Raw genomic sequence first — 21,945 nt, forward strand, 5'->3', positions numbered from 1 at the left:
CCAAAAGCCAAAACCATAGTAATCACATGAATTGTGACAATTAATCCTGATTGAAAGATAAATCAACCAAATCCATGAACTAAAAGCCAAAATTATGAGAAAACTTTGACTATAAGGATTAAAGAAGCGTGAAAAGACACCAAAACACTAAATTATGGCTTACTAGAGTCAAATACACATTTTAGAACATTTTGACCATGGTTGACCGGGTTTAACCTTGGTTGACCGAAGTTTGACCCAGATTTAACCAAAAATCTAATTTTCCTATCGAAATAAATCAAACTTTATATATATATATATATAAGATAATAAAAATCCCTTTAAAACACCTGCTCATAAGTCAAAATTGGGTTTAAAATGAGTAAGATGTCGTAAAATCATTGAAAAACGTTCATGTAAGTAAGTAGTTGGCTTGTTTTCAATACTCTTATGCTTATGAAGCTTTATTATTATTATTATTATTTTGTTTTTTCGAGAGGATGAAGCTTTATTAGATTCTTAGCAAATTCATAATCGTTAATCCATCAATATAGTCCTTTCTGAATTGCAGTCTTCTGTTGCTCATCAATATAGTCTCCGGTAGTATATAGGAGTATATTGTAGTTTGGTAGATTCCCAATATATAATTGACTTAGTAGCATTCGTATCGATATATTAAAAGTACTCTTAATTGAGGCAGTATTGAATTATATCCTTTTGAACACATTCAAATCATAAGACTAAGATCTTAACAAAGGTCATTAAGAAAAGTCATTGATACATTGGCAGCAGTTAATACACTCATAATCATCATATCGATATGTGAAAACCAAAATTATCTCAAATAACTTCGTTTGTTTACAGTCTAGCCACACACACACACAATTTCATTACAATTTATTGTTGTTGCACTTGTTTATGAAATCAATTTTTACAAGCAAAGATCTCAAAACTGAAAAGGAATAGATATAAAATGTACAAATGGCCCGAGAAAGAGGGAAGGAGATTGTGAATCCCATTAGCCATGAAAGTGGGGCAGGGTTTGGGTTTGAGAACAATTGAGATCCAACCCTAATTTGCTATCCAAGGTAGGGAAAAATATATTATGCATCAAATGTATAAGTCTTCCTTTTCCACAACAGTGGAACATAGTTTAAGTTAGAAACCAATTGAGATCCAACCCTAATTCGCTGTCCAAAGTAGGGAAAAATATATCATGCATCCGATGCATGGTATACCTTCTTCCAAGGTAGGACTAGGTTAGGCCAATAAAGTTTGCCAATTATGTTCGTTTAAAAAAAAAACTAACCTATATTCTATTTGGCTAATGAATGCCCCCCCCCCCCCCCCCCCACCTGTTTTTAAAGCTTGACTAATGCCCTTCTAACCATATATATTGATAACACGTATATTTACAAGCTTGTTTTATTGACCTAGATGTCCTTTCAAAGTGTCTTGAAACAATCTGTGAATTGAAGTCTACTAAATATAACTGTGAATTCCCTAGCATATATATTTGAGTTCCTAGTGCATATATCTTTGAGTGACACATTAATTTAGTATGCTTCCAATTTTATTTATTTTTTGATTGTCAACTAGTGGGAGGGGGGACCCTAATTCTCCTAATAAAGAAGAGCAAACAATGTCATTGAGCTACAAAATTCTTCGCGTGTGCTAATGTGCTTCCAAGTTAAAGAGTATACAAGACCAATAATACATGCTACAAATATATAGTCGTGCATGCGTGACTTTCCAAAAATAAGGGATCTGGTCAAGAAAACCTCTTCTAACCATGCTGTCAAGGTCCGGGAATATTTATGCTCTTATCTAGCTAGAGGTGCATGTACTGAAAAGGACATAATTATCCTTTACCCTTTTGATTAAGATTGCATCACAAGAAGTGAATATGGTGAGCATGATGTATTGATTGTGTATAATAAGTTAATACTTATTAGCTAAGTTTGGAAGGCTATCGAGGGTAAATTAATAAAACTGAAAACTGCCAACCAAAGATGGACTGGGTCTCCAATGGTACCGAAATACACACGGGAAGACCCCAGTCTTTCAGTTGAAATGCATTATCTTAATATAGAGAAATAGGAAAAGGTTAAGGCAGGGTTGGTTATAATTGTTTTTATTAAGGAACATAGTGATCACACCAGAAAAAACTAACTCTCTTTGTTTCTTTCTATAGAGGGAGATAGAGATGATGAATCTCTCTTCAGAAGATTGAAAGAGAAATAACAGAAAAAGAAAAGAAAAGAAAAGAAAAGAAAAAACTAAGGTCTGTATTAGTTTCAGAGAATCCCTTTGTTTCTGTCATCAAAATATTGCTACATTCGATCAGTGCCTGGGTGTTACAAGATATTGTTCTGGTTTCCTCTCTTTTGGGTTTTAACTAGTTAGCTAGCTAGCAAGTTTTGATTTTGTTTGGGAGTTTTTCTTCTTCTCTTTTACAAGTTAAAGAGGGAGAGAAATGGCAAGGGGGAGTGCAGATAATAAGAAGGAAGAGTTGGTGGCAGTGGCAATAGACAGAGACAAAGGGAGTCATTATGCTCTGAAATGGACGATTGATCATCTTCTCACCAGGGGACAAGTTCTCACTCTTATCCATGTTAATCAAAGACCATCTTCATTGCCCACCCAAAGTAAATATCCTTCTCTCATTCAAGAATAATGATAATATATATATATATATATATATAGGTATTATTGTAGAATATTACTTGACAAAAACATATTGTTTTGAAAATTAAGAAAAAAATTAAATAAAATTTACAGTTTAAGTTGTCTTGAAAGTGGTGATGTCACTTTGTTATATGGCATACTAGCTAGTGTGAATCCATGAAAGGCTTATAATATATATATACACACATATAGGTATTATTGTAGAAGATTATTATGGTAGAAGATTACTCGACAAAAACATATTCTTTTGAAAATTAAGAAAATAATTAAATAAAATTTAGAGTTTAAATTATCTTGAAAGTGGTGATGTCACTTGTTATATTGCATACTAGCTAATGTGAATCCATGAAAGGCTTACAATGGATTGCATTTCTGGAACACATTGTTCTCAGGCTCTCATTCTCATTAGGAGGTTTAGGGACATTGTATTATTACACAGTGATGCTATAGTCACAATAATATTCATAACTGTTAACAAAACATTATTTTTACTCAGATCTATCACTTAACACCACTTTTATTATGCACCAATCACAATAGGTCATGTAAACAATTGTGAAAAATGTTATATGCTTAGACTTATTGTTTTGCATAAAAGTTAACAATTGGTAATATGAAGTTAATTTCTTGAATCCATAAAATGATGTGGCAAAAGAAAATTGTTAAATAATAGATGAAAAAAAAAAAAATTGTACTAGTCCTGAATACTTAAAAAAAAGAAAAAGAAAAAAGAAAAGTCGAATCTTAGATGAGTTTGTGGATTCCATGTAAACGCCTACTTTTTAGCACATTGGTAAATAATTTTTATGAATTTGCAGATGTATATGCTATCTAATATCAGCAGTGTCAAGTTTTTCACATTTAGCATGTATATTCTCATCCTGACTATTGTTAATACAATCCAATCTCATGGACTATTTCATTTGGATATTCATCTTTTGGGTGCAGTTGGGAACCATGAAGTGAGCGAAGAAGTTGTAAGAGCATACAAAGAACAACTTGAGAATCAAGCTAAGGAGTTGTTCCTTCCATATCGTTGCTTTTGCACAAGAAAGGATGTGGGTTCTGCCTCTTACATTTCACATATTGCTTTCCTTGAACAACACAATTACTTATAGCTAATCAAGAAAAATTAACATATTTGATCACCCAAAAAAGAAGAACAAGAAAAGAGTTAAGAAATGGCCAAATCCAAGCTCAGCTAATATTCAAAATATCATCCATTGTCCTTTGTTTCCATACTAGATAGTATTTTTTCTTTCAACTAATTATTGATGTTTGCAACAGATAAAATGCAACGAAGTCATATTAGAGGACTTGGATATAACAAAAGCATTAATTGACTACGTTTCTGCTAATTCAGTTGAGATTTTGGTCCTTGGCGCAGCATCAAGGGGTGGTCTAGTAAGGTATATACCCTTTCTCCAACTTGGCCAACCATGCTCTGGGTTATATACATTTCCAGTTTGGAAGTTCTGATGGTTTGAAAAAATTACAATGGGTGGTATGAATCTTAATGACCTAACTAAAATGAAACTACATCTGAATTTTATGTATAAAATCATGATGGCACTCATCTTAGTGGTTCTGAAATGAGGAGTCCTTGAACCAACATGATGATGCATTTCAACAAGGGACACTCCCGTTTGATACATGTTATTATTATTATTATTATTATTATTTTGTTTTTTTGAAAATGAGATCGTTTGAAAGAATTGTTCCTAAAAAATTAAGGTCATAACCATTGCACAAAACTCCCATTTCTGCAGGTTTAGAAGAGGTGATTGGTAAGTAACCTTACCCCCTATTTTTTGGAGAATTTGATTGCCAAACATGAATTTTTGATTTTTAGTTTTTTGGTGAAAGACATCGTACCTTAAAAAAAGTGTAGTTTAAAAATAATGTACTTTTAAAAAGTGCGGTTTGAAAAAGCTGTAGCTAATGGGCAATGGCTGACAGCTGGTGGGTCAATATTAGAGTTTGCCAGTACAGTGCTGTTTGACATAATTTGCAGGCTAACGATTCAACCAACTTCACTGATGTGTTACAGCTACTTAAAGAAACAATGCCACATGTGACATTTTTCAATAGCATCCTAATTTTATTAGTCATTTCTCACAGAAGATTCAAAACTACAGACATTCCAAGTTGTGTGTCAAAAGTAGCACCAGATTTCTGCACAGTGTATGTCATTGCCAAAGGAAAGATATCACATGTTCGAGCCGCTACTGGTGAACCACCTCCAAAGATACCACCCCTTAACCCAATGCAGCATCAAGCAAGCAATATTTCTGATTCAGGTGGAGCAAATGTCAAGCGTAACCAACAATATAGAGGTCTGCTTCTGTAATACTAGCTGCATTTTGTTTCCAGCTGTATCTGATTTTTGTCACTACTAAAACAATTTTTACCTGATCCTGCAACAGAGAGGGCAGCATTACCACCCCGTATCTCACAATCACATGATCAGGAAATCAAGTAAGTTATGATGCATTAACCATCTAGAGGAGAATAGGTATAGATTTTTATGGCTAGACCAATATGGGAAACAGTCTATCCATAATATTTTAATCCAAATTTCTAAAAGTTTATCTCTATTTCCTCCCAAAAAATCTATTCTGGATTCTTTTACTATAATTGTTGTATTGTTCTATTTTGGTCCTTCTACCTCTTATGCTTCTTAACTTTTCATTAGTCACTGCTACGACATTGATTTAAGTGCATATTTTTAAGTACATGTTTCCACATTCTTACCTTGACACATACTTTACATGGTTTTTCAGTCTCTGCTCATGTGCATCACTACTGCCCGTACCACAATTATTGATTCAAAAACAGAATGTTGTATTCCTCATAGCTAAAGCATTGCTTTTTAGTTTTGAGTCTTGTGAGTTGTGACGGATATAACATTTTATATGTTAGAATGTAATTAACTCCTTGGAAACTGGATATGCTTGTGTGCCCTGATGTAGGCACTAAGGGGAAATTGCTGGACAGAGTTGACCTAGGCATTGCCATGGTTAAAGCTTTAACCATAATAGGAACAAAATCAACATACCAACCTAACACTTTCCTAAGTAGAAATTGCTGAAGTGATGATGATTGCTACGTGTATGCCACACCTATGTCAACTGAAAGTTTGGTTTGCCATAAAAAAGGACTGAACTGATAATGTCTGGAACAGGTCACCATTCAACAGAAATAATAGAGCTTCTTTGACCAAAGCATTTGAGCTCTCCATTCCAGATTCTGACATATCATATGTGAGCACTGGAAGGCCAAGCACAGATCGCATGTTTCCTTTGTTTGACAATATAGAATCCGGATTGAACCCTCGACTTTCAACCAGCTCAGATTTTGACGACAACAACTTTGGATCCTTATTTGCAGGAAACAACAAGTCAATTGATATGACCTCTTCAAAGGTTGACTTTTCATCAAAAAACTTGGTAAGGACAATAAGTCTGGGAGAAAGGCATGGTTATTAATTAATTATATGGATCAAAGCATCCAGTAAATTATATATTAAACTTAAGTGTCACTTTTCACAATAGAAACTGCAAAAAGTTTACAAGTTTTCCTATATGCATCAACATTTGAGTGGCTACGTTCATGATCCACCACATAAACATATATTTTTATCTGCCTATGTACAATAATATACATTTGAGTGGACGCAGGATAGATAATTAATACAAAATTGCTCTAAAACTTACAGGATGATGTAGAAGCTGAGATGAGGAGGCTAAGGCTAGAGCTCAAGCAAACAATGGACATGTACAGTACGGCCTGCAAAGAAGCACTCACAGCAAAGCAGAAGGTATTAGTTGCTAAAATAGAATTGGGGCCAAGTCTAAAAGTACTAGTTTGGTATTTACACCAATCTTGAAGAATTGAAATAATGAAGCTTTCTCAAATTTTCATTGTTTTGATTGATTTCCTATCAACTCCATAAAAATTCTTAATAAGATTTCCTGTCACTCAATTCACAATTGCAGCACATTTAATGTTACTAGACGATGGTCCATACTATTTGGGTATCAAAAAGAGGTTTGAGACCCATTGTATAATAAGAGACCAATTAGTTATTGACTTGTATATGCGCATAAATAAGTATCAAAGAGCAGATGGACCCAACTACGTAATGCGCCTCAAAATGTGATTTAAATATTTATTTAAACTAATATAGCAGTCTCTCTGTGTGTGTGACCATAAGGTCAAAGAAATGTATATACAAGGTAATTTGCATATAGAAACAGTTTGAAATGGAGCAAATTTTCTAAGAAACATGTACACAGAGTTATATACATTGATTATGATAATAAAAAAAACCTTTTTAAAAAAAGTTGATTTTGAGCAGTAACTATGCCAGCATAAAGTCTGATTATATTTCATCACACAGGCAAGGGAACTTCACCTCTGGAAAATGGAAGAAGAACAAAGATTAGAAGCGGCACGACTGGCCGAGGAAACTGCTTTGGCAGTTGCAGAGATGGAAAAAGCTAAGTGTAAGGCAGCACTTGAGGCAGCTGAAGCAGCTAAGAGGTTTGCAGAACTGGAAGCACAAAAAAGAATGTGTGTAGAAATGAAAGCCTTCAAAGAAGATCAGGAGAGAAAAAAGACAGGAGCTGTTTTGGCAGCAAATGATCTCAGGTACAGAAGATACACGATTGAGGAGATTGAAGAAGCGACAGAAAACTTCTCGGATTCTCGCAAGATTGGTGAAGGAGGTTACGGACCAGTATACAAGTGTGTACTGGATCACACACCAGTGGCAATAAAAGTTCTACGTCCAGATGCAGCTCAAGGACAGTCACAGTTTCAGCAAGAGGTGTGGAAAACTGCCTCAATCATCTTTTTTTTTTTTTTGGTGGGGGGTGGGGTTGTTAAATGAATCTTATCATCATTCAAACTGGTTTCTTCCAAAACTCCACATTCAGTACTTTAAAAAAGAAAAGCATTGAAGTTCAGTAATTAGTGGAGGGGAAAAACTAATTTAACCATAACCATCTAAAATCCCTTTGAGGATAGCAATTGAGCCTTTTCATCATTAATAAAAAGAAGACTATTTATTTTGGGATTAAAATAACTAGATAGAAAAGAAACAAATTATGGGGCTACATCCTTTGAGATAAGGCTATGAAATTGTGCAGTATTTGTGATGTGCTACTTAGTTCACAATAATTAAATGGTTATTCAGTTGATGCAACCTCTACTTCTATCTGTAAGCATATATCTCCCCCCCCCCCCCAAAAAAAAAAAAAAAAAAAAATCTAAATCAATCGAGTACCTCTAAAAATTCTATGATTACTAATTCTGCACAAATTTACTAAACACCTATTGATGTTTTTATTTTTAAGCTATGTTTTGGCACCTGTTATGCAGGTTGAAGTACTGAGCTGCATTCGGCATCCAAACATGGTTCTCCTCCTTGGAGCTTGCCCAGAGTATGGCTGCCTTATCTATGAGCACATGGCTAATGGGAGCTTAGAAGACCGTCTCTTTCGGCGGGGTGGCACTCCTGTTCTTACTTGGCAATTAAGATTCCGAATTGCTGCAGAGATTGGCACTGGCCTCCTTTTCCTTCACCAAACTAAGCCTGAACCTCTTGTACACCGTGATCTAAAGCCAGGCAACATTTTGCTTGATCGTAACTATGTCAGCAAGATTAGCGATGTTGGCTTGGCCAGGCTTGTTCCTCCATCAGTAGCCGACACTGTAACTCAGTATCGCATGACATCAACAGCTGGAACTTTTTGTTACATTGATCCAGAGTATCAGCAAACAGGCATGCTGGGAATAAAGTCTGATGTATACTCACTTGGAGTTTTGCTTCTACAAATGATAACAGCCAAGCCACCAATGGGTTTAACTCATCATGTTGAACGGGCTATTGAGAATGGAACTTTTGCTGAGATGCTTGACCCAGCTGTACCTGACTGGCCAGTTGAAGAGGCACTGATGTTCGCCAAGCTAGCTCTTCAATGTGCAGAAATGAGGCGAAAAGATAGACCGGATCTTGGGAAGGTTGTGTTACCCCTGCTTAACAGACTAAGAGCACTTGCTGAAGAGGAAATGGTCTGCTTCTCAATGAACAATAGTGCAGCAAACTCACCAAGAAAAAGTCAAGCTTCCTCAATACAAGTAAGTCGAAATTCCAAACAGACAACAGTTTTATAGAACACAAGTTGTATTACCTATCATATTACCTAGGAAAACTTCACAAATTTCTAAAGTTTTTTTCTAAATAAAATTTTTCTTCCTTTCAGCATGTGATTGATGTGTCTCAACTAGCACAAGCTGGATTTGATACCACAAAGAGCCGACCGAGCACATCCTCCTTCATAGGAGCAAGATAGCGTACAGATTGAGTTTTTTTTTTTTTTAATTGAAAACCAAATGAAGTTTTGCTTGAAAGGTAAGTTGGCAACTGAATTTGATCAAATATGTCAGGGAGAAAGGAACCAAGGCAAGAAGCCAAATTTGGTTTGTCAGCATAGAAGGAAAATTTCCCAGTCAGTGTTGTCAAGATTGCTATTGTTTTCTGCTTCTTTGATGAACATCAAGAAAAATGTAATTATACAGTATTTCCATAAAATAAAATAAAAAAGCTTAAGCCCTTTTTTGTTTTGCTTTATTAGAGAAGATAATTCCTGATTTGATAGAGAGATTCAAAATTTATAAAAGCTTTAAAAATGACTAAATCATAAAGATGATTTACTAGCATTGTTACATAAAATTGCTAAAAGCAAAGAAATAAAGAGAAATTAGATAGTAGGAATTTTAAGTGTAACCTCTAAAGGTACCTGTACAATGATACACAAAACAGATGATCAATGACAATATGCTTCCTTCCTTGAGCGAAGGAAATCTAAGGTCCGGAATAGATACAAAGAGATGACTCTATACAATGATATAATTAGACTCCCGAATCTCACTGTGCTGCTGATAATTTCTTAAAGCTCAGAAAAGAAAATAGAAAGTTTGACACCAGAGACACAATGAGATTTTAATTATAATTTAGTATTATATATTTTTGCAAGTCAACTGTATTGTTATGTTTAAGGTCCTAGTATTTTATTAGGTTATTAGTATTTTAATATTTGGAAGCAAAGATATTTTTGTTCATACGCCAATTAGAACTAGAGTTTAGTCTTTCTATATAAGCAAACTATTGTATTCTTTTTTAAGATGATTTTGATGAATGAGAAGTTTCTTTCAGTTTCTTTGGTCTAGTGCCAACTTCAGCTGACCCTAGTGCTAATTCATTGTGGTTTTCCTCGCTTAGTGCTGACTCCAAACAAGTCTAGGTGCTGACTCCTAAGTTTCAAAGAGAGAAGAACATTGGAGCTTTCCATATATACATATAGGCAATAGTCTCTAGTCTCTACAGGGTGTTTTAGGACCACCAGCCACCAATTTTGTGAGGGGAAAAAAATTATATAGAATAGGTTTTTCCATTTTCCAGTATTCTTCTATTATAACATGATACTCATTTAGGAATTCTGAATAAGATAATCAGCTTTAAAAAAACAAATTTCTTGAAATTAACATCTCCCAAAGTATACATCTTTCTAGACAAGCTATCAAATCTATTCAGGGCAAACACATGAAGTACAAAGGAAGACGAATCTCAAGCCAATCTAGTCATATACAAAGTGACAACTGCAGGTTTTAAAACCAAAGCCAATGTATCAAAGAACTGATATATAACAACAACAACCAATCCTTAGTCCCTAATTTTGGGGTCAGTTATGAATCATCAACATACTAATCATGGTCAGCATCAAAGAACTGATGTAGACTCCATTATCATTAAGAATCCTTTTTTCTACACTAACTAGTCAAAATTTTTCTGTGCACAAGCAGCCCACCACTTGTCAGTAATTCCAGAAGATTTGATCCCTCCGATGTTGTTTATTGAGATACACTGCAATTAGCTGCCTGTAGTTCCATTTCCCTGGGCATTTAAACTCCAAAAACGCCTCTGAGCTTGACTGAAAGTCCCCTTTACCCAAAACCTCAAACACAAATGGATCTGTTAATACTACTGGAGAATCATCCAAGTCCATTTTGTTCAAAGCAAAGTCCAAATTCCTTCCAAGTCTTTTATCCAAGTATGCATCAACAAAACAACCACAAGTCACAAGATCAGGGACAATTTTTTCATGTTTCATGTGTTCAAGGCTAAGATGTAGATCCCAAAGCAAAGACATTCTTGAAAAGGCCAGAGCTCTGATATTAAATGTTGTAAGATCAGGATGGAATCCAGCTTCAACCATTCTCACAAATTCTCTCTGCAAGCTTTTCATTTTAAAATTGGCAGCATAGGATAGCAGCAGCAGGTTCCATAAAAGATTCCCCACATTTTTCCGACCAAGACCCACATCCCTAAGGAACTCACCCAATTTGTAAAACTTTCTTTTCTTAATATATGCAAGTGATATTGCCCTGATTCCTTCTTTTTCTAATAGAAGTCTAGACTTTTTAAAGCGGCCATAAGCATTCTCCATCTCTGTTAGAGAACCAAAGATGCTATAATATCTTACAAAAGCGTTACCGGTGGAAGAATCTACAACATATCCCCTAGAAACCATTTCCTTCAAAGTTTTCTCCATCAATTCAAGCTGCCCTCCTTTTCCAAAGCAAGAGATAGCCAGTGAGTAAGCTTCAGGTAACAAATTAAAATCCCTTGAACTTACCTGATCCAATATTTTGGAAACTTCATCAAAATACCTCATCTTCCCATATGCATCAAATAACTCTGAAATTATTTGAATACTTGGCACAAAAGAACTATTTATTATTTCATCCCAAACTGCCTGTGCTTGGGGAAGAAGGCCATTATCTGCATAGCATAACATCAGAGATGACAATGTAGAGCTGTTAGGCAAAAAACCTTCAGATTTCATCTCAAGTACAAGCTTCTGAGCTAGATGAGGCATTCTTTTTCTACTCAAGGCTCGTACCAATGCAGTGCAATCTATATATCCATTTTTGTGATCGAAACCTTGTTCCTGCTTCCACTGCTGGATTATCTGTTTGAAGCAGACCCAAAGGACAGGAAGTTAGATAACATCTGTCTTAAGAATACTAAACAATTGCAACTCTATCTAATTATACAAAGACATAAACATATTTTCAAACAAGGGAACTCAAAAGAAATCAATGTTCGAATAGTTTATTACATTTTCATGAACAATTATAGTCATTGCAAAGGAAATGCATGTTTAGATAAGCTGATAAAAAAGAAAATTGTACAATCATATATGGCAGTTGTCAGAAGATGTCAAATACATTAAGGATTTTCTGTTTATAGAGGTTTGAGCTTGGTAAAAAATTGGAACAAGAGATGTCACTAGTTTCTTACACAGCTGATAGCCCTTTTTTTTTTCAGAGAATGTAGAACATCAAATGATTAGACAAAAAGGGGTTTTGTGTCTGCCATGAATATACTATGAGAAACATAGAATTTTTCCCCCCAAGGAAAATGTCAATAGGAGCAACAGATTGAGCTAAAGATTCCCACCATAATCATTTCTAGCATAATTACTACATTTACACTACATAACTCTAATGTAAATGCAGTTAAAATAGCTTTAGCAATAAGTAGGAAAAAAAATAAGTTTACTTCATGAACTTTCATACTAGAAAATAAAGACAAAAAATTGGTTTGGTTTGGGAGCACCTCGGTCAAATGTGGGTTGCTAGCATTGCTGAGAGCCACCATCAATGATAATGTGGGATTCAACAAATCTTAAAAAAAGAAATTTTTAAACAGGATGCACCATTTTTATTTAAAAAAAAAACATGGAAACCCCTTACAAAGGATATATACATTAATACTCTTTTTTTTGCTAATATATATATATATATATATATTACATACTAAGTGGCATTTACATGTACCAAATTATAGATAAACATGGATACAAGCTAGTTTATAAAGCATAACCAAAACACTTTTTGTCAGTTGAAAACTGAAACCCACGTGCGCATTACAGTGTTCTAGTCATATAATCTTGCTTTGGCAGATTTCACTGTTATACCAACAGTTCCTTCTCCTGTTTGTGGATCATACTAATAATTCAAGTTATCATTTGGAAAGTTAAAAAACATTTTAATAAATCTCAAGAATTTTACAACAACCAACAAAAGCATTGAAGTTGTAGTAGAGGTGAGAATTTAGTAGCATTATTTTATTTTAATAATGCATATATACCATACCTTGTTGTGTGGTAGAGATGGATATTGTGAATGTGTATTTTGGTTGCAGAAAGGCGTGAAACGAGTAGCTTTCATAGTCCTTCGTCTAAGGCAAGGAGAAGCTGAGAGAAGAGAGTGATGATAATGAATTTCCATTTCCGCCACATATTCAGAGAGAGATAAGAGAGAGATTAATATTGGGCACTTTGTGTGGCCTTTTAAAACAAAGTTAAAGCAAAGCCCAAATCAAAGCCCGTTTCCTATTTATGCCAAAACTGTTGTTGTTGTTGTTTTTTTTTTTTTTTTTTTTTTTTTCCACCCCATTTCTTACATTGGATTCTTCACTGCTCAAAATTTTTAGTGTGTTGAATAAAATTTTTGATGGTTGAATAAGAGATTTAGAATTCAATTCCTGCTTACACAAAAAATCAATTGGTGTCTTGATCTGATGATAAAGAGCAAAAATCATAGGAAATCACCATTGTCTTACTCTTTGGGCGTACTATTTTCTCTTTCTTTGTTTATGAAATATTTCCGAAAGCCAATAATAATGCCGTGATAAATGGAACTTGAGGCCTTTATATTTACCACACATATTTCAAGTCTATTTAGTCCACTACCCAAGTGTTCATAAATGGAAGTTTATTAAATAATTAAAATCACTAGAAATCAATTATACTACAACAATAACAAAGACTTAATCCCAAAATTTTTGGGGCTCTGTGGATCTAATACTTATGTCACATGAGACCTTGACCCCTTTAACTTAGGCAAAAAAAAGGGAATAAATTAGGAACTTTTATTTAGCAACTTCTTACAAATAGGAATGACAGTGGAGCTCTACATTAATAAGGTAGAGATGAAAAATAACAGGGAGAGGTAGTTGTGAAAGTGCTAAAAGCACCAAAAAAAACAAAAAACAAAAAACCCAAGTATTTCACCGACAGTAATAATATATATATATATATATATAACTATAAATTGCATATGTATATAAAAATATTAACTTATAAATATAAATAATTTAAAATATATATATATTAAATAAAAAAAAATCTACACATTCATGCCATGGTGAAGTAAAACATGATAAAGTGAATAAAACCTGTTCCCATCTCATTGCCTCTTTTAGTCTTTTAGTTGGAGAAAATTCATACGGAATAGAATGAGTCAAAATAGATTAAGCAGGGTGGAAAATTTTAATCATTCCAACTTGCAAATACTCAAAAAAAAAAAAAAAAAAAAAGCTTTCTACTTTCTCAAAATGCTATGATGCAGGCCACGAGTAACAACCATTTTTTTTTGTTACATAGGGGGAAGGAGGATCCCTTGGGCCTTTTGGGTTATGAATTGATAAAGTTGAAGCTATTTTGACTGTTAGACATTGGGCCAGGCTCGCTTGTATAATAAGCCTCAATTAGGACTAGTCTAAGAACACTCTATAGTCTACACGAACACGATAATGTTATTATCCAAGCAAGGCCCAATGGCCCGGGCATTGACCAAACCATGATATCACTGGTCGATATTGAGGAGGCATTTGAATTAGTTTCTTGCACAAATTATATATTTTTATTTACTAAAAAGCTGTATATACTAATAGAAGTGAATAATTCTATCTAGAAACTGTGAGGCTTGTGAGTTGTGAGGCTTTAAAAATGTGTATAAATGTAAACAATCTAAAAAATTAAAAGAAAGTAACTAATCCAAACTTGTCAGGACTAATTTCACAAAGCCCTTGGGGAGTGAAGTGTAAATGTTTTATATAATTCATGCTATTACTAAAGAGATCTTGGAGGATCAGATTATTTATATATATATATATATATATATAAATGGTATGAGATATCTATAAGAATTTGACACAAACAGCGTCCAATCCAGCTCTCACCATTTGGGCTTCTAACATGATTGAGGATTAGTCTCAAATCTCAAGTAAAAAGGTCATGTTAATGGGTGTTCTTAGAGCAATTATTAATAAACTATATTAAAAATTTGACATAACTTTTATGAAAAATGTAAAAAACTGTCAACACAATTCATTGCTTTATCATTTTTTCATAAAATATTTCTAAAAATAGTTTATCAACCAATGTCTTTAGGACATTCGTTAACATTTCTAAAATAAAAACAAAAGAAACAAGAAACACATTAAACATTTCTTTTTGATGGAGGTTCCATAATAGGACAGGCCTATCAAATTAATAATTCCATGTGGCTGAGAATCACTAAGTTGGGGAAAGTTTCAACTCATATGGCGTTTGTTTGGATTGGAATTATAAATGAAAATTATTTCACTATTTAGTTTATTTTTGCTATTATTCATGAATTTTACTGCACTTTTTGACACTATTTATGAGTTTTATTGTACTATTTCAATTAACTTTTACCTTTACTTATAATATTTTTAGCAATAATTTTTTAATTTCAACAAAATAAATGATACCTAAATACATCCAATGTCGGTCTCATAACCAATGATCACTATATCTAAAAGTAGAATCATCGAATTAATAGTACACATGCAATTTCGAACCACTTTTCAAGTTGACATGGTCAGCACATGCAGAATACGTGGCAAATTTCAGAAATGGTTACGTTTGCTGTGTGACAGACGGAAATTTAAATTTAGGTAGGAAAAATTTACGGATACAAGAAAGATTTTTTTTTTTTAAAGGAAGATACGAGAAAGATATTTGATCTCAGCATATAATTATTATATAGATATCTAATTATAGAGACATAAAAAAAAAATTAAAACTATAGAAAATAAAAATCAGTGATTTCATTTAGGTAAAGTAATTAAGTAAGGGTTCGAAAGTGATATCTCAACTTCATTATTCCAATAAATATAAATTTAGATATATAAGATATATAATCACTTTTTTTTTTTTTTTTTTGAGAAGAATGTAAGCAAAATATTATTAAGAACCAACACCAAACAAAACAAACTCAAGGTAAATTCGATTGGAATACATCTTCCACATTTTTGGGTAGAGTTTCTATTTATACATCAGTGTCAGTTTCTATTTTCCTCTTGCTGAACATGCTGGAACATACAACTCCTCAACGTTCCTCCAAGTCACTTGGTTTCATCAATAATGCCCCAATAATATTATATATTATATAAACTATAAATTATAAATTATATAGCAATGAATTTCTTAGATAAAAAAAATATATTACACTATTCTCACATAAAAGTGAGTGAGTGTGCAGCCAACTCGCCAATCTGCTAAAATTGACATAATCCAATCAAACTTACCGGACTTGATCAGTTTTTAGAGGTTGGAGGTTAGGTGAGATTGTCAAAATATTTTTTACGGTGGGTCGGGTTCGAAGTGGATTAGCATATTCACAAATTTACCTAACCTAATCTGACCAACCTACATTTAATATATAATTAATAAAAATATATATATATATATATTATATGATTTTATCATTTACTCTTTTGTTTATTAATTAAGTTGGGATAGAACTATGTATTATCTTACTAACTATATAATAATAAAACTAGTTTATGTTTATTTTGTTTCTCAACTGAGTTGAGATAGAACTATTTGATATCTTACTAACTAATGAATATCTTTTGGTTTAATTATTTGTGTTGGTTAGATGCACTGCCAATATGAATTGTGGAATTTTCACCCTTTCTCACATAGAAGTATTACTCACATGGTTTTAAAAACTGGAACAATAAAAAAATAAAAAAAGTGACCGATTCTTGATTTTTATTGAATCAATTTAGGGTCCACTCCCCGATCGAACCGATCAGTCCAATTTTTAAAACAGTGGTTAGTCACCTCATTTCGAGATCACCACAAACAAACAAAAAAGAAAAAGAGTGGGAGGGTATGAAAATTTCACAACCCATCAACTTTATTGACAAATTTAAGCATGACAAAGGCATGTTCATCTTTACTATTATCATGACAATAATATATGCCTTTGTCGAAGTGCTCAAATTTCAACTCATTTGGCTGTTTTTGAGACTATCGGTACTCGTTTTGATGGGGCCCCTTCAAAACTCCATTGTCATTGATAAAATAAAGCCATGACAAGGGAGGAAAGCTACAATTTTGAAAATTCAAACTGAGGTAACCTGTCTGATTGGTTAAGAAATTCCCATCAGTATTGCTCGAAGTTTTAAGGACCATCAATTAAAGTGGCATTTTCTTTCTCTATAGACTGGACTGTGTCTTTATTTGGTCCTGGTGGTAGGGAAGCCATGGGTCACTTAAAATAACTAACAAAGATATCTCATCTCAAAGAGTGATGTGGTCCACAGTTTGGAAACCAATAAAGAGAAAGTGGAAGAACATATATAAAAAGAAAGTAGGCATTCTTGTGGAATACTATATATATATTTTTTTAGTATAAAATCTACTTCCCATTATAACATTTTAAATTAATGTTGATATATCATTTTTCTAACTTGATGGATCAATTAAAGAAAGGCTATTCAACCAGGATATTTCCTAACTTACCAAATTCCATGTGGTTTTAGAGTGATATAGATGTGTATTCCACTATAAGAAAGTAGATTCTAGGGTGAGTACAAATCCTATCAGATTTTTCAAGCATATCACATCTCTAACTAAGTGTTCTTTCTTGTGAACAACTTTATTTTATTATCTTCAGTGGTTTTTTTTGAGGCATAAAAGATCTATTCTTCCCTCATTTCAACTCAACTTTATTAAGTTTTAATGCCAATTAAATACATATTAACTCTACTAATCCTCACCAATTAATTGAGATCAAATGTGGTTTTTAGTTAGCTCAATTAGCAAAGTCTCTAATGGTCGAATAAGAAATTTAAGGTTCAATCTTCGCCAAAAATCATGTCTTGATCTGATAATAAAAAACTATCATTAACGAAAGTTATAGATTAAATAACTCAAAAAAAATTTGAGATCAACTACATTTATTTAATTTGTTTCTTCCATAAATCTTATAATAATATTATAGTCTATTGTCCCTTATTATCTTTTTTTTTTTGGTAGAATATTGTCCCTTATTATCGTATCTTTCTTCATCACTCCTATCTGTGTTCTTTTAGATCCGTACATCTATTATAAAAGCTGCACCCACTGGTGGTATTAGAAATGAAAATATTAAAGAAACATTAATGTGTAGTTTTTCACAACTTTCTGACACCATCCTGCAAGAATATTCTCAGACCCCTGTACTGTCTCAAGTACACTATGCTTTACTTTTTTTTTTTTTTTTTTTTTGAGAATCTACACTATGCTTTACTAAAACCACAAATTAAGCATCAAACTATTGTAACAATTTTATAACAAAAAATGAATAAGAGACATAAAATAAATAAGTGCTACCCCCCTGGACTCCAAGTGGAAGGGTTTGGACCACCTTGGAATTGTTCTTGCTCTCCCATGATCCTTGTTGGTCCAAAAATAATTCTTTTTCCTTCTTTTCGCCTGGAATTTATCACTAATTTGATTATCAAAATCTTTCCAACTGTCCAGAAGAATCCATGCATTATTGATCAGAATGTTGAATTTATTGTAGTGAAAAGTCAAAAAAGAAAAAAAAAAGGAAAAAGAAAAAAAGAATTTGTCTCTCATAGCCGCGTAACAAATTATATCCTGATTTTTTTAAAAAAAAAAATTGCCAATTTAAATCCTGGATTTTATAAATCATAAGTCATGACAATATAACTTCTTCTTTTTAAATCTATTAAAAAAATACTAACATAGCAACTTATATGATGAGGAAAATTTTTATTAGCACCCATACACAAACAACTTTATTTTAATCACTCTACATATATTCTCTCTCTCTCTCTCAGAGGTTTCCTCATTTCATGGAGGGAAAAAAAATTATGCATGACAAAAGTTCTGTTTGAGTGTAATAGAAGGCATTAGGAAAAAAAAAAAATCCCTTCAAATTGGTTACTCTATTAGTGATTTTCAATAAATATGGATAAAAATTAAAAGAGCTAGATAATTGTCATGACTTATAAAATTTAAGTTCTAAATGGACAAATTAAAATGTCAGGGTTTAATTTGTCACAAATGGCAAACTTTGATATATATACACACATATATTTTTTCTCCTTGGATTATATTTGGTTCATAAAGGCTTACAATTATATATATTAACAAATAAATTGTTGCCATCTACTGAAGGTGTTGATTATCAAGCAATCATTAAAAAAACAAAAAAGATGAGAAAAGGTAAAGGAGCTCTGGTCTCCAATTGAAGGACAAAAACAAAATACATGTTCTTTGAAAAAGAGAAAATTAATTGACAGAAAAGTAGAAATCTTGCAGAGTGGTGCCTTTTAGCACAGTAAGCAGCCAAAAGAGAATTAAAAGAAATGACCTGTGTTTTGGTTCCTTAGTGGAAAGCAGCCTCCCCATGATTTACTTTCTTCTAAAATAATGTGCATTGAGAGGATGTGTAGTGACTGGTGAGTCTAAGCCAAAATATCCCACCACACCTAAAAAGACTAAGAGCTTTTATCATTTTGCTCCCAACTCCATGAACAATGTTTTAAAGTCTCTCTTGACTCGAGTGATGCTACCACAGAAGAAAAGAAAGCTAGCTAGCGACCCACCTAGCACTAAGTTTTTGCGACCAATTGCATTTGGGACATGATTAGGACCGCTAATGTGGACTTCAAGATATTGAAAAATATTAATGAAATAGTTGTTTAAGGAATTCGGATAGCTTTATAGTTTTTAAAGTAATTCTACCATCATGTAGTTAAAATCTTCTTAATATATTTTGAAATGAGTGGATGAATGATATCACATCGTAGATAATATTAAATAAATATCAGAATGTTGATAATCAATATTTTTTTTCGAATGTTGATTCAAATAGAGAGATAAGATTTTATTAAGAACTTATAGTGGACTTATCTTAAGAACTATTTGGTTTAGTTATTTTTCCATGGAATGTACATTTTTTAAAATATCATATTTTTCAAGGTACCATTATACTTGTACTCTTATTAAAGAAATTTATTTTTGTACACAATAAATAAAATAAATTAGTAGTAAAAATAAGCTTATCTAGAAGCACATTGATGCTATGTTTATTTAAAAAAAAAAAAATTGAAAATGCAGTGTTTTGGAAAACTTACTCATTTCCTTATGTTCGGTTATGATCCTAAAAATGAACCAAATATATATATATATATATATATAAATAATATGGTTTAGGTCGAACAAAAAATTATGGATAATTCTTTTTATTCCAAATAATTAATTACATGAACAAAAACTTTCATTCATGAAAGTAACCTTCAAGTGGATTTTTTTTTTGGGGGGGGGGGGGGGGGTGTTTGGAAGCCTCAAATAGGGAAGCAGACCACAAATATGAAATCGGTGTAAAAAAATTGAGTGAGAAAGCTAGTGGTGGATTTGAGCAAAAGGGGCATATGAAAAAAAGAAAGAAAAGAAATCAACGGTCAATTAATGACGATCAACAACCAGTCAATAATAGTCAATGACGATTAACATATGAGGAGAGACAAAGGTCACCTTCAGAAGTTTTTATAATTTTGTGATCTGAAGTTTATTAACTTTATTTATGACCATTTTATTTTATAAACTGTTTATGACAGTTTATTGAATATGTAACATTTCGGAAAACATCTAAATGTGGGAAAAAAAATTCTTTATTATATTAGGTTTGTTTCCATTTATTAATGTTTTTTCATAGTACCAAATAACAAAAATGCAAAAAATATTTTCCAATGGAGCGTAAGATTGTACTTTTATACTAAAGATTCATACTAAAATGAAATGGACTTTTGAGAAAATGACACATTTGATCGTGGATCAAGTTGTTACCCTTCAATTCTAGATGCTAGGGTTGTTGTAATGTAACGATGACAAGATAATGACATTCATCGACCACAAAGAGTCTTTTTGCCATCATTTAAAAAAAAAAAAAAAATTGTAACTTGTTTTCTTGTGCATTTTTTTTAAACTTCACTTTTTTTAAAGTACAACTACATTTTAATTAATTAACATTCAATAATAATCAACAATTGACAAAAAGTTCCATACAAATGCACGCCTAGTTCCCTTGGTTCAACTTATTATAGTCTATAGTTATAATTGATTGAGAAAGACTAAATAGGGTGTCTTCAAGTTGATGGCATACCGATACTAATTAATAATCTATCAAAAGGTCTATAGGGCACAACAAAACTCAATATTTTCACAAGAAGTTTGTTGTGAGTTGTGGTGGGTCTTATTGTAATTTTCTTTTTCTCTTATTTTATTTTAGTTTTAGCACTGATAAGTTGGCACCTAATCTTGTTATCAAAATGCTGTGGCATTGTTATAAAAAAACAAAAAAAAAAAAAAAATTGTAAGGGCTCAGTCTAATACAACTTGAAATGAATATGTTGGACCTTAAATGAAAAATCTAATCGAGAGAACAAATACAAGAATCTAGCTTTTTTAGCATCCCACTGATTTCAAATAGAGGTCCATATATTGTAGGCCAGTATTGAAATAGTTGGAATTATTCCTTGAGACCAATACCCTCGAGCAAAGCTAGAGAAAGTTTTAACTGGATTAGTAGCTAGTGGGTATCATAACTAAGTTAATGGGGTTTTCTTGACATTTATATATGAAAGCGAAATGATTGTTAGAAAGCTATGGTCATTTGGACCATGCAGAGGTAAGTAGGTAACATGTTCCCCAGGGGAAAGAGATTGCTATCAATTCTATTCAACAAATACTAAAGGACCTCAAAATTCTACTTGTCTTTTCTCCATGAAAGATGCTAAACACATCTCTGCACTCAAAGAGCTCATCATCATCATGTGGTCCTGATGATTGTGGTACCCCTATTAATCACTGTTGGTGTGATATTTTTGTATATCAATGGATGAGAGCTATATACTTTGTGATACAGTTTGGGCATGTGATATTTTTGTATATCAATGGATGAGAGCTATATACTTTGTGATACAGTTTGGGCATGAGAGAAAGAGAGAGAGAGAGAGAGAGGGAGTTGTGGTTGTAGAACATCCATTTGGATTGAGTAGTAGTCAAGGACGGAGCTAGAATTTTTTGTCTG

General features: G+C 32.7%; 2 protein-coding genes and 1 long non-coding RNA gene across 5 annotated transcripts; 1 reads left to right on the top strand and 2 right to left on the bottom strand.

Annotated features, from left to right (window-relative positions):
- The first annotated feature begins 2,455 nt into the window (after nt 1-2,455).
- Nucleotides 2,456-9,033, top strand: LOC126704679 (U-box domain-containing protein 35-like). Its single transcript, XM_050403708.1, has 10 exons — nt 2,456-2,627; nt 3,616-3,725; nt 3,955-4,071; nt 4,682-5,003; nt 5,094-5,145; nt 5,852-6,116; nt 6,386-6,487; nt 7,070-7,498; nt 8,053-8,811; nt 8,937-9,033. Exons 1-10 carry the CDS (start codon nt 2,456-2,458, stop codon nt 9,024-9,026), a joined length of 2,418 nt encoding a protein of 805 aa, XP_050259665.1. The 3' UTR covers nt 9,027-9,033.
- On the bottom strand, nt 5,795-13,067 carry LOC126705651 (pentatricopeptide repeat-containing protein At3g42630). Of its 3 annotated transcripts, XM_050404758.1 has the most exons (5): nt 12,895-13,067; nt 8,489-11,705; nt 8,042-8,383; nt 6,384-6,456; nt 5,795-6,131 (listed from the first exon to the last, which is right to left on the bottom strand). In XM_050404758.1, exons 1-2 carry the CDS (start codon nt 13,027-13,029, stop codon nt 10,548-10,550), a joined length of 1,293 nt encoding a protein of 430 aa, XP_050260715.1. In that variant the 5' UTR covers nt 13,030-13,067; the 3' UTR covers nt 5,795-6,131; nt 6,384-6,456; nt 8,042-8,383; nt 8,489-10,547. The 3 variants fall into 3 exon arrangements, with proteins under 3 accessions (XP_050260715.1, XP_050260714.1, XP_050260713.1); XM_050404757.1 differs by having other exon boundaries at nt 5,795-6,046; nt 8,042-11,705; XM_050404756.1 differs by having other exon boundaries at nt 8,042-11,705.
- A 5,060-nt stretch (nt 13,068-18,127) lies between these two features.
- Nucleotides 18,128-19,381, bottom strand: LOC126706341 (uncharacterized). The gene is made up of 2 exons (XR_007648557.1): nt 19,225-19,381; nt 18,128-18,357 (listed from the first exon to the last, which is right to left on the bottom strand). It is a non-coding gene; the product is annotated as an uncharacterized LOC126706341 (long non-coding RNA).
- Nucleotides 19,382-21,945: the final 2,564 nt, after the last annotated feature.

This window comes from Quercus robur, chromosome 11, assembly GCF_932294415.1.
Source record: "Quercus robur chromosome 11, dhQueRobu3.1, whole genome shotgun sequence".
Classification (NCBI taxonomy): Eukaryota; Viridiplantae; Streptophyta; class Magnoliopsida; order Fagales; family Fagaceae; genus Quercus; species Quercus robur.

Excerpts from the sequence above, each read along its gene's own strand:
- LOC126705651 (XM_050404758.1), bottom strand. The coding sequence starts at position 13,029 with ATGGAAATTCATTATCATCACTCTCTTCTCTCAGCTTCTCCTTGCCTT. Across the intron at positions 11,706-12,894 it reads CATCTCTACCACACAACAAG|ATAATCCAGCAGTGGAAGCA; the intron begins GTATGGTATATA and ends TGCTTCAAACAG.
- LOC126704679 (XM_050403708.1), top strand. The coding sequence starts at position 2,456 with ATGGCAAGGGGGAGTGCAGATAATAAGAAGGAAGAGTTGGTGGCAGTG. Across the intron at positions 3,726-3,954 it reads GCTTTTGCACAAGAAAGGAT|ATAAAATGCAACGAAGTCAT; the intron begins GTGGGTTCTGCC and ends TGTTTGCAACAG. Across the intron at positions 8,812-8,936 it reads GTCAAGCTTCCTCAATACAA|CATGTGATTGATGTGTCTCA; the intron begins GTAAGTCGAAAT and ends TCTTCCTTTCAG.